At 53.4% G+C, this 16843-nt stretch overlaps 1 protein-coding gene across 1 annotated transcript in view; it reads right to left on the bottom strand.

The window, feature by feature from the left end:
- The window catches only part of ATP2C2 (ATPase secretory pathway Ca2+ transporting 2), a 66459-nt gene that overhangs the window by 30502 nt on the left and 19114 nt on the right, over window positions 1-16843 (bottom strand). The window contains exons 2-7 of the mRNA XM_039227321.1: window positions 16486-16596; window positions 14246-14362; window positions 8017-8106; window positions 6250-6285; window positions 6084-6145; window positions 1997-2105 (exon numbers count right to left, since the gene is read on the bottom strand). Of these exons, the coding sequence (XP_039083252.1) occupies window positions 1997-2105; window positions 6084-6145; window positions 6250-6285; window positions 8017-8106; window positions 14246-14362; window positions 16486-16596 (525 nt within the window). The remainder of the gene's footprint in view (window positions 1-1996; window positions 2106-6083; window positions 6146-6249; window positions 6286-8016; window positions 8107-14245; window positions 14363-16485; window positions 16597-16843) is intronic.

Below are 16843 nucleotides of genomic sequence, written 5' to 3'. Positions count from 1 at the left end.
TCAGAGAGACCAATCCTTTCTCTAGTCACAGGCTGGGAGGTGCAGGGCGGGGATATGAAACCCAGGACCCCCCCAATTTCCAACGTGTGTCACTTACCCGTGCCAGGCACTGTCCTGAGCACTTTCCATCCAAGAAGTTATCCTTACAGCCGCCCTACAGGCATTTTCTTCCCCCCAGTTTACAGACAGGAAAACTGAGGCACAGACAGGTTAAGCAACTTGCTCCAGGTCACCCAGCTTGTGAATGATAGGCCTTCAGTTCAAACTCAGGCCAGTGCCCAGCCCCGGGGCACTGCCTCTGGGGGGCACCTGTACTGGACACAGGGCCTCCGTATCAGCCGTCCAGCATCTGGGCCGCCCACCGCACCCGGGGAATCCCCACGATGGGGGGCAGAGCCCACGGCTCTGTGGAGAAGCAGACAATGTCAGACGTCCTTGTGGGTGGGGGCTGGTCACTGGAGAATGGCTCCTCTAAGGGGACCCATGTGCCCCGGACTTGGGAGTCAGACGCTGAAAGCTAGTGTGGGGAGAGGGGTAGCAGATGGCGAGGAATCCGTTCCGCTGCAGGAGGGGACAGCGGGACGAGCCTGAGAGCAAGCGCCCCAGCCCGCTCACCCTGGTCCCTACCCAGCTGGCAGATCTCAACGTCAGGGGCAGAAGCTTTGAAAGTGGGAGTGTCCCTCGGGCCCCTCCCTCTATGCAAAGACTGGCTAGAAGCTTTAAATTTAGGGCCTGGATTTGGCTCTTGGTGCTTCCCCATCTCCCCCTCCAGGCCTGTGTGTGTGTGTGTGTGTGTGTGTGTGTGTGTGTGTTTAAGTTTATTTATTTATTTTGAGAAAGAGCAAGAAAGACAGCGCGAGTGGAAGAGGGGCAGAGAGAGAAGGGGAGAGAGAGACAATCCCAAGCAGGCTCCACACTATCAGCACGGAGCCTGATGCGGGGCTCGAACTTATGAACTTCAAGATCATGACCTAAGCTGAAAGTGAAAGTTGGAAGCTTAACCAACTGAGGCACCGGGCACCCCTCCAGGCTGCTGTTTTTGTTGTTTTTTTTTTTTTAAATGTTTTATTTGTTTTCTGAGAGACAGAGAGAGAGAGAGAGAGACAGCGTGAGCAGGGGAGGGTCAGAGAGAGAGGGAGTCACAGACTGAAACAGGCTCCAGGCTCTGAGCTGGCAGTCAGCACAGAGCCCGACGCGGGGCTCGAACCCACGAACCGCGAGATCATGACCTAAGCGAAAGTCAGACGCTCAACCGACTAAGCCACCCAGGCGCCCCTCCAGGCTGCTGTTTTAACGGCATGCCAATGATCGTACGATTCCTGCAAACACATCCTCGGGAAGTAAGTACGTACCGGAGGTAGCCTGTGCTTAATCCGCTATCACTGAAAGCCCTGAATGATTCTTTAGCATTTTTGGAAAGTTTCATAAAATAGATAATCCCCATCAACAGATGCCTCTGAACTTGACTTAACCTTTTCTTGTACATCCAGGATTATTTCCAGGAGCCTCAGGTGAGGCTGTGACACTATGACACGCACAAAGGTTAGGGACACAGCTGGCCTCTCCTCCCTCAGTGTCCCCAAACCACACTATTGTAAAAACTTATACTGCATTTTGTGTCTTTGCTGGTCTGTTTCCCTCCTGGGCATTTAGCAATCTGGTATCCCTTCTTTCTGACATCAGAGTAGCTCTTTCTAGAAGCAACTCTTGCCTCATTCCTCAGCCCCGCCCTGTTTCATTTGCTACCGCCGTCTGCTGTAAACCAGAAAACCACACAAGCAAAACTTAAACTGGGAATAAATAATTTATGAAATACAATTTGAGGGGCTTTGTGCTTAAAGTAGGCTTGCTTGCTAACCTCCTGCGTGTGTGTGCACGTGTGTGTGTGTGTGAGCTCAAGTGCGTGTGCACATGAGAGAGAGAGAGAGAGAGAATATGCCTGTCTCCAATAAGCTGAGTCTGCAGATCACAAAGACCAGGGTTTGGGACTCCTCACCTCCGTGAGACGGATGTCTGCCGGGATCCGGTCTCCGGTCGAGAGGGATACGACGTCTCCCGGGACCAGGTCCCGCGCCAGCAGATGCTGGAGTTTTCCCTCTCTTATGCTGCATTAAAAAAAACAAAAAACAAAAAACAAAAAACAAAAAAACCAACATGCTGATCACATCCTATTTTGCGCACTTTAACCAATTTGAGCAAAGACTAGAGAAGCGCGCTCTCACTTTCAATTATGGACAAAACCTTGTACCCTCATGGTTTTATTGTATTTTAAATTCACATCCCCTAAAAGACTTTTGGTAAAGCGTGTGGCTCCGGGGAGGCCCTCGGCTTCATTTGAAAAATGGGGCCACGACTACTGTTTACCCTGCCCGGAGACGAGGCGGAGCCACATGGCCTCCAGAACCTTCTGCAGGTGGAAGTCAGCAGCTCTGAAGCTTCCTTAACGGAGCCGGGAGCTGGAGGCACCTGGGTCCTCGGAGAAGACACCTCTCGGGCATGGAGATCCGTCGCCAGCGCTCAGCCCGACAGAGCACTGGCAGAGCTGGGGGAGCATCTGACGCGCCCGAGACGCCGGGGACGTCCTTTCCCACGGGGCTGTGACCCCTCCGCACGGCTGTGCCAGTAACAACGCACGTGCTTCTGTGCACAGGCTCCGGCCGCCATCCCTCCACGCGCCACCATCCTCCGGAGGCCGCAGTCCCAGCCGGGCTCCCGCCCCGTCTCTGGCCATCTTCCATCTGTCCCACACACAGTGGCCAGAGAGCTCTTAAAATGCAAAAATCAGGGGCGCGCGGGGGCTCAGTCGGTTGAGCATCCGACTTTGGCTCAGATCTCACGGTCTGTGAGTTCGAGCCCCGCGTCGGGCTCTGTGCGGACAGCTCGGAGCCTGGAGCTACTTCGGATTCTGCGTCTCCCTCTCTCTCTGACCCTCCCCGGCTCACACTGTCTGTCTCAGAAATAAATAAATTAAAAAAAAAAAAAACCATAAAAAATTTTAAAATAAAAAAAATCAGGGGCACCTGGGGGACTCAGTCGGTTAAGTGTCTGACTCTTGGTTTCAGCTCAGGTCATGATCTCGTGGTGCGTGAGTTCAAGCCCCACACAGGGCTCTGCACTGACAGCACAGAGTCTGCTTTGGACTCTCTGTCTCGCCCTCTCTCGGCACCCCCACCCCACTCATGCTCTCTCTCTCTCAAAATAAATAAGTAAACTTTAAAAAAATTGCAAAAATCAGATCACAACTCCCTCCTACTCCGAACCTCCAATGGCTTTCGATGACCTTGAGCGCAAACCCAAAGGCCCTTTGCTAAGGGTCCCTTGCCTGGGTCCCGCCCCCTCTCCCACCATCCAGCCCCTGAACACACCCAGCTCCTTCTCGTCTCGAGGTCTTTGCCAACCTGGGATGTGGAAGCAGACATTCCCCTCTTCTTTGCTGACTGAAGCCACTCGTGTTCAGATATCCACCCTTCCCCACCTCGAGCCGTGTGCTCCCGGGAGCGGGCTCTGACCGGCTGAGGCCATCGGGGTGAGCCCAGCCCCCGCCCAGGACAGGCTTAGGCACGTTCCACAACAGTGGTTTATGCGACAGGGACGGACGTTTGCTGGGGACTCGTGAGCAAGGCTTCCTCACTCTGTGAACACCACACACACACACACACACACACACACACACACACACACACGACCTCTTCCTCGACATGGAGCTTTTCACGTCTGGCTCTGATGTCTGGACTCTGGCAGCCATCTCGGGGCTACAAGGGGAGTCACTAGGAGGACAAAGGCTGAAGATGGGGGGGCGCCCGGGGGGCTCAGCCGGTTAAGCATCCGACTGCGGCTCAGGTCATGATCTCGCGGTTTGTGGGTTCGAGCCCTGCGTCGGGCTCTGTGCTGACAGCTCAGAGCCTGGAGCTGCTTTGGATTCTTCATCTCCCTCCCCCCCCCCCTCTCTCCCTCTCTCTCTCCCCCTCCCCATCAAAAATAAATAAAAACATTTAAAAAAATGAGAAATAAAAGGGACAGGCCCTCGGTACCGCCTCAAGCAAACTAACCACACCGTCCCTCCCAGCCGAGGCCCCTTCCATAAAGACAGCACGATTTCTCTGGTTTGTGCAGCTCAGCGGTCCCTCGGAGCCAGGAGCAGCCGTCAGACATTCACGGGCTCAGCATAAAATGTCAGCTCCGCCTTCACGGTCAGATCCCGGCAGCCCAATCATTAGCCACCTAAACCCATTCTCACTCTTGAACCAAGCACTACGGCATCTCCGTGAGGGTTTCCTGCGGTTGTAGGTTTGGGGGCCCTTTCTGGCTTGAATGCGCCTGTCGCGTTCCAAAATCATCTCGTTCCTTCCCTTTATCATCTGCCTCCCCTGGCAGGGGGGTGAGCTCTCGGATGCTCAAGGCCTTCCTTTCTCGTTCCCTGGTGTAACCCTGGCAGGATTTCTCCTGGCACACAGTGGGCGCTCAATAAATCCTTAATGGCTGCACAAAGGATGGCGTCACCCAGGAAGGGTCCGCAGGGCACATGTTCCTTCCGGCTTGTAGGACAGACGCCCGGGCGGAGGCTGCGTATCTTCGGTGCCCTTTCGGTTCTACCAGCCTGCCCGCCACCGCTGTCCTTGGGAACAGAATGGTCTTTTACAAGTGACTTCCAGGGACATCAATAATGCGCACTATGCACCTGAAAGGCCAAGACCTGATATTTAAACTCACGACCGGATCATCAAACCACATGAATCACTTATGCATCCGTCTGTTCGCAGGATTACCTCACACGTCACACATCTGGGTCTCTGACAGCCTTGCTCATCTACTTACCGAACTCGGTCATGTTTAGGGCCGCCAGCGAGCCTTCCAGACTCACGGCTCCCCATCACCCTCTTTTTGTCTCTGTTATTTGGGATCCTCTGTCCTGTGTCATGCACGCACACGCCCCTCGCTTGCTGGCTCCTTGGGAGGTGGGACGCGTCTCACTAGAGCTTTCTATCCCCAGCGTGGGGTGCAGCTGTGTCATATGCATCCAAATAGATGTTCCGGTTCTCCCCCAGACATCATCTTGCAGAAAACAGAGGGCTGACTGTATGTTTAAACCCTTCCTATGCCCCTTGGGCCGTGAGATGCTTCCGGTTATGTTCTTGTGAGCAGCAGGTGCGACGTGGGCCCCAAACAGCTAGAGCCAGCCAGGTGATGGGGGAGGGGGGCCGATTCGGACCTTTCCTGAAATCAGTCCATTTTCACAAGGAGAATAGGCATACGGAGGACCGGCAAGTGAGAACTTACTCAAGAAAACGCCAGGCCCAAACACGTTCTCCTGGGCGTCGGCCCCTTCCCTTCCCGGGGCAGCGGGTGGAGCACCTGCTGTATGCCTCAGCCGCCCAGGACCGTCAGCACGAGCCCCCGCTGGCTACTGAAGTTCAGTAAGACGACAGACTCACTTCCCCAGCCGCACTGAAGGGGTCACAGGCGAGCAATGGTTCTCACCGGATGGCGTGGAGCACAGAACATGGCAGAAAATTCTACTACATAGCACTGCATACTTGTCCTTCCTCTCTCCTTAAACGCCTTTGGTGATGGCCGCGTGGTAACAACAGGCGACGTGCAAATGTCCAGGCAGGAAAGAGGCTGCTGGGCCCACGGCCTGAGGCCAGCCTGGCAACATCTCACCCTGCAGCCCAACGTCCCGAAGCCTCGGCCGGTTCAAGCCCTGAGTCGCAACCTCTGAGTCCCTCTGAGAATCCAGTGCACCCCCAACCCCCGAGCGCTCTCTGCAGGAAAAACACACACAGCTCCCTCCCACCATTCCACGGGGTTCGTGGGCTGCTCTCTTCCCAAATCCACTCCCGCCATCCGCGCCCAGCCCAGGCACTCTGATTAGACCCTGATGAGAGAGCAGAGGCCCAGAGAGGTCGAACGGCATGCCCAAGGGCACACAGTAATCTGGTGGCAAGGCAGACACCATGCCTCCCAGCCCCCGGGAAGACGTGGCTCTCCTCCATCACGCTACAAGGGACACAAACTTTTGCCAAACTCACCAGCCCGTGGGCTGCTCTGATGAACCGAAAAGTCCCGGGCCATCTCTGACTTACCAGTTACATTCGGGAGGAACCAGCTTGGTCAGCTCTTCCAGTGATTTCTCAGATCTGTATTCCTGGCAGGAAGCACACCCAACATGATATTCAAGGCTGGGAACCCCGCAGAGTTCCCGCCACGCCCGGGTTACCCCGACCAAGACCTCGGGAAGTAACCACACACCTGGATGAAGGCGACGGTGACCACGATCAGCACAGCCTAGGGGAGCAAACGGGGAGGGAGCGTCAGCACCCGGCTGCTGAGTGAGCACGTGGATGAGCCCATGCAAGGTGGGCCACGGCACCCGGCCTTTCCAAATCTATTTCCTTCTTTCAAGACAAGGGCACAGAAATTTAGAAAATGGATGCATCCTCCCCCCACCCCCCACCGAAATAAAAGAAAGGAAAAATCATCCCAAATTCTGGTATCCAAAGGTTGACATTTTGGGGTCCCCTTCTAGATTTTTCTGCATAGACACACAGCATAGGATCCTATAAACTGGCTTTTCACACAACGCACTGTAAACATCACTCCACATCAGAAGATATGGATACAGTTTCAGACTTTCTTTCCTTCCTCCCTTCCTTCTGTCTGTATTTATTTACTAAAGTAGGCTCCACTCCCCGCATGGAGCCCAATGTGGGTCCTGAACTCACAACCCTGAGATCAAGACCTGAGTTGGATGCTTAACCGACTGAGCCACCCAGGCGCCCCAACTTCAGACTTTTAAACAGAGGCAGCAAATGTCATTGCACGGAAAGAGGCTATTTTTGTATCTGAAGAGCACACAGGCCAGAGGGAAGCAGGAAGGGCAGTCATCAAATTCAGTAGCAGCCAGATATGAAAGGTCATATATTGTATGATTCTGTTTATATAAAATATCCACACAGGTAATGGAGACAGAAAGCAGACTGGCAGTTGCCAGGGGCTGGGGAGGAGGGGGAGGGGGAGGGGGAGGCGGCTTGGGGAGGGACTTCCTTTTAGGACAGTGGAATATTCTAGCACTAGACAGAGGTAGTGGTTATACAACCTTGTGAATGTGCTAAATGCCACTGGATTGTACACTTAAAATTGTTTTTTAATGTTTACTTATTTTTGAGAGACAGAGACAGAGCATGAGCAGGGGAGGGTCAGAGAGAGGGAAACACAGAATCTGAAGCAGCTCCAGGCTCCGAGCTGTCAGCACAGAGCCCGACGCGGGGCTCGAACTTACGAACCGTGAGATCATGACCTGAGCCGAAGTCGGACGCTTAACCGACTGAGCCCCCCAGGCGCCCCTGGATCGTACACTTTAAAATGGTTACTGTTTAAATTATGCGACTTTAGGGGCGCCTGGGGGGCTTAGTCGGTTGAGTGTCCGACTTTCGCTTGGGTCATGATCTCGCGGTTCGTGGGTTCGAGCCCCGTGTCGGGCTCTGTGCTGACTGCCAGCTCAGAGCCTGGAGCCTGTTTCAGAGTCTGTGACTCCCTCTCTCTCTGACTCTCCCCTGCTCATGCTCTCTCTCTCCTAGAAATAAATAAAAATATTAAAAAAAAATTATGCGACTTTCACCTAAATTAGGAAGAAATTATTTTTAAAAAGGAGCTCGGGGGTCATGGCCGGGTAGCAGCCTACGAAGGACTACCGTGTGTATTGCCTGCGCAGCCGGGATTGGATGATTCCAGCCCAGGGGTCTCCGAAAAGGCATTCCCTGCAACACTGTTCCTAACAGGAAGGAACCAGAAGCCCCCCCGCCCCCGCCCCGGGATCCGCCAAGAGAGTGATGGCAAAATTAACCAGGAAACCTCTGTGTGGGGCAGACGGACGTGGCTCTGCTCGCCTTTCTTTCTGCCATTACTTCCTAGTTTTTCTCTGCCACCAAGATATATTTCCTGGCGTCGTCAGATAGGGAAAGGCCCGCAAGGCCCCGGGCCGGGGGGTCCGGAGCGGGCGCGGCCCCGCACACTCACCACGGCGATGCTGACGGCGTCTTCATACTCCTTCGTGAGGACGCTCACCAAGGCGGAGACCAGGAGCAGCAGGGTCAGGGGGTTCTTAAACTGAAAAGGGAAAACGGGGCAGCGGGGTGGGGGTGAGGAGGCCTTTTCCAGTCCCTCCCCCACACGACGGAGCTTCTGCTTGGGGCCGGGGGCCAGGCCAGCACCACGGTGAGCCCAGGGCTGGGGAGAAATACCACTCCACCTGAAGGGGCTCCTCCAGCCGGAATCCCCCCTCTGCTCTTTCACGGACACTGGCTCCGTGGGGACCACCCAGCACTGTGCCCGTCCCGACACCGGCCCTGGCTCCTGGGCTCCCCTGCACGTCTCCATGACGCTCCAGGTCAGGACCCAGCCCCTCCGGTGGTTTGCCAGCCCTGGCCCAGCAGGGCGAAGGGTCCCCTTTGCTCCACCAGCTCCCCAATCCCGTGTCCCGACCACACCAACCTGGTCCCATAACTGCCTCGGGGGGCTCCAAAGACGTCGTTCCTGACAACGGGTGTCACAGAACCTTCCTGAAAGGATTTTTACTTTGTCCTTTTATGTATCTCCTCCCTCATCTCACAAGTTACATAGTATCTCATGTTACAGAAGAGTGAAAGGAAACATAAACGCGAATACATAAAAAACAGGGAGAGAGTAGACCAGAGGTCAGGATCAAGGTGAGAGTCAAAATATCAACAGACAAATCATAGTTGTTGTTGTTTTTTTTTTTTAAATGGGGCTGTGCCTTTGGCTCTGAGCTTCCTGGCAGCCAAGGCAAAAAGAGAAATGTGATCCAATGTGTGATTTGTGCTGCTCACGGAGAGAAGTGTGGTGTGCATGGCAGTGTGGTGCGTGAAGGGGTTTAATGCTCCTTCCTCCTGACCCCAGACTTGCTGTGCCTCACCTCCTCTGAACAAGGGACACGACATTCTGTGGTCAGCTCACCAGCAGCCCCGAGTCAGCCACAATCTATTTTGAATCCTCAAGATTGAGCAAATTAGTTACAATTTCGCCTTCTCAGCTACAATCTTTCTACGATGGGATCAAGAACTTGAAACCTACCTTCAAACCTACCTTCAAGTTCTTGATCCCATCGTAGAAAGATTGTAGGTGCTCAATCTTGAGAATTCAAGATAGACGCAGTGGCTGTTATTTTGAAAACCGCGTCTGCGGCACTCACACACAGTGCACACACAGTGCACACACAGCGTTCCTTCAGTTTGGGGTCGGCAGGGAGGACCCTCCAGTCTTAGAGAATTTGTGTTTTTGCTTAACAGAGGGCTACCTTGTTGGACTCCCACCGAATTAATGATCAGCTATAGAGAATAGTATTTATATATGTGACAATATGGGTTTGTAACATTAGTTTCAAAAAGGGAAAGTTTCATTCTATATATTTTGTTACCTTTTACAGAATAAAAGAATTACGTATTAAAAAAATAAAAAAGAACTCGAAACCTGCATCAAAGTCTCTGAGACGCCCCCCCCCCCAATCAATCGGCTGCAGGCTGCTCCCTAAGGGTGAGGTCTTTCATATGCAAGAAGCCACGGGTTAACATCCCCTAGGCCTGGATTCACAGATTAGGAAAAAGTCTTACGTTAAAAAGAGTTTAAGGCTCACATTGTCCAAGAGGAAAGGGTAGGATTCGCTAAGACACCGATTTGAACAAATCAACTGTAAAGAGGCATCTTTGAAGCACGTGGGGGGAACGAACTGTGGACCAGGCACTTGAAGGGACCAGGCCAACAAAGCCATAATGGTACCAGTGGGGAAACAGTATTGTTACGGCTTTAAAAAAAAAACAAAAACAAGAAAAAGAAAATTGTCCTCCAGCAATAGAGATACAAAGCACTGATGATAAAAAGATTCAGTATCTAGAATTTGTTCTTTTTTAAAAAAAATTTTTTTTAATGTTTTATTTATTTCTAGGAGAGAGAGAGAGAGACAGCGTGAGCAGGGGAGGGTCAGAGAGAGAGGGAGACACAGAATTGGAAACAGGCTCCAGGCTCTGAGCTGTCAGCAGAGCCCGATACGGGACTCAAACCCACGAACCATGAGATCATGACCTGAGCCAAAGTCAGACGCTTAATCCCAGGCGCCCCTAGAATTTGTTCTAAAAGGCTGCAGAGAAAGGGGAGTGGGTCAAATGGACTGATCATTATCAAAGGCGGATAATGGATATGTGGAGGGCCTTATATTTATCGACTTAGGCATATTTTTGAAAATATCCCTAATGAAAGATTAATGAAAGGTTTGGGCCAGTGAAGCCCCACTTTCGGTTCTGAGAGCATCTGATCGCGCCGGACGGGGTGGGGCGGGGCAGCGGGCAGGGCGAGGGGCCGCCGAGAGGCCCTGGGCCGCGCTCAGCGCTGCGGACACAGCTCACTGCCAAGGCCGCACACTCACGGGCGGAGGCAGACACACCCTTTCCTCAGAAATCTGGGAGGATGAAGTCCAAGAGCGAATGTGAGCTCGGGAAAGCCCAGAGAGGCGCATCAGTGTCCTGGGGCTGCCGTGACAAATGACCCCAACCTGGGGGGCTCTGAACGACGGAGGCTGCTTCTCTCAGTTCCGGAGGCCGAGACTCCAAATCAAGGTGCTGATGGGGCCGGATCTCCGTGGAGCCTCTGGGAGAGAACCCGTCCCGCCTCTCCCACCTTCTGGGGGCCCCAGCCATCCTTGGTGCCCTCGGTGTGGACACGCCGCTCCAGCCTCTGCCCGGGTCCCATGGCCCTCTCCTCCTCGTGGGTGTCTCAGTCTCTCCTCTTCTCGTTAAGGTCACCGGGCACTGGATTTAGGGCCACCCGAGTCTAGTCCGCCCTGATCTGAACTAGTTGCATCTGCAAGGACCTTTTGTCTAAGTAAGAGGAGAGTCTGAGGTTCCGGGTAGATGTGAATCCGAGAGGGCACTACTCAGCCTGGTACAGAGAGGAAAAGCACGCCAATCCAGTAGAGCTCAGAGTAAGATTTCATTTCAGCCCTGAGCCTGTCACAGACTTGCCCTCTGGCTAGATGGAGGAGAGAAGGTGCGAGAGATGCACAAACGTGGGCCGGACACCCAGGATGCACCAGGCACTGGGCACCTAAAATCTCCAGGCTGCCTTCTGAAGCTCAGTTAGCCTCCCGTGCACCAGGCCTCTCTGCCTCGGGGCCTTTGCACTTCCCCCTCCCGCACATCCTTCCTCCAGACCCTCACACGTCTCCCTTCTCCACTTCATTCAGGTCTCTGCTCAGAGATCACCTCCTCTGGGCACCAGTCAACTGGCTCCCCTGACCATGCCGTCCAAATAGCCGCGCCCACTCTCGTTTCCTACGACCTGTCCTGACCACACTGGGTGGGTGACATATTACATATGAAGCTGTCTGTCTGCCCAAAAGCAGACAGTTGGTCTGGCTGCTGCTCAATGCACAAGGCCTAGTCCATGGCCAGGAACATAAAAAGCATTTATCTAGAATGAATAAATGAGCGAATGAGTAAGTAAGTGAATGAATGAATGAAGCAGCCAGCACCCATTCTTAGGCAGGGGAACTTCACTCTTGGTGGGGTCGGAACTCCGACTCAAGGTCACATAGCTGAGATCAGCGCTAGGTCTGTCCCGTCTCAGGTGCATGTCCTCCTGTCCGGGTCACTTCCATGAGGCCACTGGCTCCCTGCCCTCCCCTCTCCTCCCCTCTCTGCAGGCTACCCCCACCCGGGACCCTGGGAGCAGCAGACAAGGGGCCCCCCCGGCCCTGGGCTCAAGGCTAGCTTGGGGGTGTGCAGTCCTGGCGGGGGCCACCAAGTGGTCCAAGTGGCACTGGACCAAGTGCCACCATGAACCCCAATTCCAGTCCCAGAGGCTCAGCCTTCTGTGGAGCTGGACCCAGATGGTTCTTCACCACTGATATCACCAGCCCCCCCTCCTTCCGCCATTGTGAGACCACCCCAAGCACCTGGCCAGCCCCATCCAACACACGTGAGTCACCGTGAGCCTCAGCAAACAGGTGGCAGACCCACGTGTCGCTAGTGCTGCTCTGGCCACGATGATCAGACTCTTCCCGGCTCGGGGCCCCTCTAAGCCCACATGTAAAGGGACATGGGCGGAAAGGGGTCTGCCGACTGCTCGCCGCACGGGCAACGGGCAACACACCAGAGAAACAGTCACGGTAAAACCAACCGCCATCTTGCTGAGTGCCTCGTATGTGCCACGCTCTGAGCACACTCTTAGCTTCCTCCTAACCTGCGGACACAGTGCTGTTATCTGTCCCTGCTTGATACATGTGCATCCCGAGGCTCTGAAAGAAACTGAACTGTGCAAAGCTTCATGTCCGTCAGCCCGACTCCCGACTCGTGCTCTTAACTGCCGCGCTTCAACGAGGGCCGCCTGGTAGACACGGGGGGAGGGGCACGGCATTTATTAAGTCCTTCGATGTGCTAAGCCGCCCTCTTCTCATGTAAAACCCAGAACAGCAGGTATGGCCTAATTCCATTTTCTAGACAGGGAGAATGGGCTCAAGGAGGTTCAAAAACTGGCTCAAAGTCACAAGGCTGAAAATTGGGATTGGAACCTTGGTGGTGTGACTCTAATCTACCTTTGCCTTATGATCCTGGGGCAACATGACTCGGGTCATGCTAAGGTAGAATTCCCTAACAGCGATTCTCTGGAGACAGAGAAATAGGTCTGCCTCGTGGGGTAGAGAGCTCCCCGTCACTGGAGGCAAGCAAGGTGGTCAACACCTGGTAGAGAGCAAGTGCTCAACGCATGTGAAGAATTAATGAGTACAGGGTGATTTTCTGTACGGATCATAAAAACACAGCCTATGGGAAATGCCTTCCAAACCCACAAGGAAGCCCAGAGAAGGATCCCTGAACTGACAAGGTTAGGGTGAATAAGCAGGCTCTCTGCTCTTGGAAATGTAAGAGATCTCATTTCTGGAAAGGCCTTGGTTGGCATCTGTAGGAGTTTTAACAGAGTGGAGGCAGGAAGGAGGGGGTCCTGGAGGAAGGGGCGGCCAGGGCAGGACGGACCAAGGCCCAGCGGCAGAAGGGAGACTGGCAATCCCCACCCCCCGTGCCCGCCTGCTTCCCTGAACTCTAACTTCCAGGAGCCTCCGCTGCTTCCTTTCAAACCCGGGATTCCGGGGAAGCTTCCGGGCTGGCTAGAGCCACCTGCGCACCCAGAAGCTGATGTGGGTGCCAAATGCGTCCATGAAAGCTACCCCGGGTGTGCCGAGGCCTGACCAATGAGCGGCGTGGGGACCAGAGTAGAGATGGCGGATGCTGCACCGACCAATCACGACGCTTTAAGCTTTAAGCCTGGGTACCGCCGACCGGAGGGAGGGGGGCCAGGTTCGCGCGGGGAAACCAGGCCGTCTGAGTGTCTTCAGGAATCTGGGGGTAGCCGGCCTGTTCAGTGGGGGCTTCTTCCGCTACGGGGTAGCTGGTACGGGGGTGCACTTCCAGACCAGAACTTGCGGCCACGTGCGTTTCAAAGTTTTCTTTCCTCTTCTGGTGGCTTCCGAGCATCTGACTTACATTCGGCTTTGTACCAGGACTGAGGGCAGAGGCGAAGGGCGGGGGGGGGGCTCTCGAGCCCGCTGCCTGGCTTCACCCCCAGGATGCCACTTATTGCTGTGTGACGTCAGGCTCCCGGTGCCACAAACATTACAGGACAGCCAGTTAAATATGAATTTCAGATGAACAGGAACTTTTTTTTTTTTTTTGGTATAATCATATTCCGTGCAACACTTGGGGGCATTCTTATACTAAAAAAAAAGTGTTCTTTATTCATCTGAAATTCACATTTAACAAGGCATCCGCTATCTTTATTTGCGACGTCTAGCAACCCTACGCAGCCTGGGGACATATTTCAACTTCTCTGTTCACCCTTCTCATCTCAGAATGAGGATTAAGAGGAAGACAAAGTGAGTTAACGCTCATTTACTTACGCAGCAGAGTACCCAGCGTGTGGCAAATCCTCTATGAATGTAAAACTATTAGTCATGGTCACGGCTGCCCGGGTAGGTGGCGAGCTGCTCGTGGTCATCCCTCCTGATGACCTGAATGAGCTAAAAGCTAAAAGCAGCCTGAACGAGCAGGGAGCCTTCTCTGTCTTTATAGCACAGCCACGTTGCACCCAAAACCGGTCCAAGGACACCTCTAAGCAATGTTTAAACAATGGATGGCTATCCCACACTCTCTGGCTGACACGAGTTAATGCAAAGAACAACACCTACCTGATCAAGATATTTCTTCCACACGGGCTCAGCGCGATCAGTGACAAACTCATTCCAGCCATGGACCAGCCTGCGCTGCGACACGGAGAACTCGGAGAGCCCCTTCTGTAAGTCCACCTGGAAGGGCATGGTTAAGCGCATGCTCACCGATGGGCCAGGAAGGACCGGGGGCCCGCCCCGCAGAACTTCCGGAAGCCGGCCACTTCCGCCGTGGACAAGGAAACCGGGCTGTCCCCAGAGGCGCAGGGACTTGCTGGAAGGCCCTGAGCAAATGGGGACGGAGAGAGAAGGAAAGCCCACAGTCCAGTTCTTTCTCAGTCGGACCACGCTTCTGCCCCTATAAATACAGCAGAAAAGACAACCTTGGGCCAAATGTCAATGAAGGGAATTGTCGCCAGGAATTCCAGAAATGTAGAAACGCTTATGTTTTCTTTAAAAAAAAAAAAAAAAAATTGGCCTTCGGAATGTGAAATGGTGCACCTGCTATTGACAGAGGTACGGAAGTTCCTCCAAAATTAAAAACGGAGTCCCCGCGTGCTGCGGCAGCCCCCTTTCTGGGTACCTGTAGATCACAAGAACTAGCAGTGGGTGTAGAAGAGATACATGGGCTCCTGTGTTCATGGCAGTGTTACTCTCAACAGCCAAGACGGGGGAGCAGCCTGGGTGCCTGTCACTGGATCAGTTGGGCTGGTCGGGGAAGGGCGGACTGCACGATCCCACCCCCATACCTACGTGAGGCGTCTAGAGGGCTCAGACACCCAGAGGTGCACAGGAGGAGCTGGGTGCCAAGGGGCCGGGTGGCGGGGAGGGCGGAGTGAGTGCTTCATGGGGACGGAGCTTAGTTTTGTAAGATGGAAAGTTCTGGAGGCTGGTTGGGCCACAGCGTGAATGCTCCCAATGCTCCCAAACTGCATGCTCAACGGTGGTGAAGATGGCAAATTTTATGTTACCATAATTAAGAGTTAAAAAGAAACAACAGAGAAAAGGCCTGTCCTTAGAAAAAACAGCTAAAATTATTACATCGTATGGGCATCGTGCCAGATACGACGTCAAGCTCTCCACACAGCATTACATTGATAATTAAGTAAGGAAACGCGGTCGGTCTGGTCGCAGCAAAGGTATCCTTGTTTTTAAAAAGTTGGCAACGAGAAAGCCATGGCTGGTGGATGACGTGACAGGGGAGGCTGGACTGGTTTCTAGATTCGTTTCAATTGAGACTGAAAACGAGGCTCGCTTGCTGGGCAGGGAAAGTATCTAGGTGAGGCGAGAACATTCCCTTCCTTTCTCTTAATATTCACAGGCAGGACTTGAATTTGAACAGACTTTTGAATTATTCTCAAGAAAAGACTGGCATCAAACCCTCATTTCAACTGTCTTACTGTGGTGTGTGACCCGTTACTAGTGAGTTTTTATTTGCATTCCCAAATTGTGGTGGGTTATGAGTATGTATGTACACACACACACACACATGCACACAGGCATGCACGCGCGTGCACACAGGGGTCGCTCCATTTGCTCGGTTTTCTAAGTAAGTAGAAAACAGAAAGCAAACAATGTCCTTAAGGCTCAGTGCAGAGCTTCGTGGAGGGAAGGGGTGTGTGTGTGTGTGTGTGTGTGTGTGTGTGTAGAGCTTCGTGGAGGGAAGGGGTGTGTGTGTGTGTGTGTGTGTGTGTGTAGAGCTTCGTGGAGGGAAGGGGTGTGTGTGTGTGTGTGTGTAGAGCTTCGTGGAGGGAAGGTGTGTGTGTGTGTGTGTGTGTGTGTGTGTGTATGTGTGTGTGCCCATGTGGGTGTGTCGTCTCGCACTGACTACTGACCAGGAAGTCAAATTCACTTGTGAAACGTGTACGGATCTGGTTTGATTGCATACACCCTGGATTGTAAAAGAGAAAGTGTGTGCACAGGCAGCGGCTACGAGGTCGAGCTGCCGGTCAGACTGCCCGGATCCACGTCTCAGAGGTCCTCAGGGACCCGGGGGTGACCGCAGGCACCCCCTGGGTCTCCAAGTAAGCGCAGCAAGTAGGAAAGGGCTCGGGAGGATGCCCGCGAGAGTCAGCTCCACTGACAGCAATGACGAGGACAGTCCACGTGGGATGTCAGAACCCTTCAACATGAGTCGCATTTTCTAAGAGTGAGGAGAAACACGTGTAACAGCACAGAATTCGAATTCGGGGCCGTGTGGCGCTTTCTTCTGAAGCGGAAAGCCTTACCGTACCGACCTCACACGCAAATTCAATTCTTACATAAAACGCTTTGGCCAAATCCTCTCTGTGGCATTTGCTCGCCTCCTTGGGTGACAGAGCTACCACTGCTTTCTCTCTCTCGATGGCTTTCAACTCACAGTGTCCGTCAATCTGTGAAAAGAAGCAGGATTACTGTTAAGCAAATGGCAATTTTGTACTGATGCGTTAGGTTGTTTTAATAGTTTATTTATTTTTGAGACAGAGAGGCGGAGCACGAGTGGGGGAGGGGCAGAGAGAGAGAGAGGGAGACACAGACTCTGAAAAAGGCTCCAGGCTCTGAGCTGTGAGCACAGAGCCCGACACAGGGCTTGAACCCACAAACCGTGAGATCATGACCTGAACTGAAGTCGGATGCTTA

Source organism: Hyaena hyaena, unplaced genomic scaffold, assembly GCF_003009895.1.
Source record: "Hyaena hyaena isolate Hyena2069 unplaced genomic scaffold, ASM300989v1 scaffold_1, whole genome shotgun sequence".
NCBI lineage: Eukaryota > Metazoa > Chordata > Mammalia > Carnivora > Hyaenidae > Hyaena > Hyaena hyaena.
Note: the sequence above shows the minus strand (reverse complement) of the source record. Positions and strands in the feature narration are given on the sequence as shown.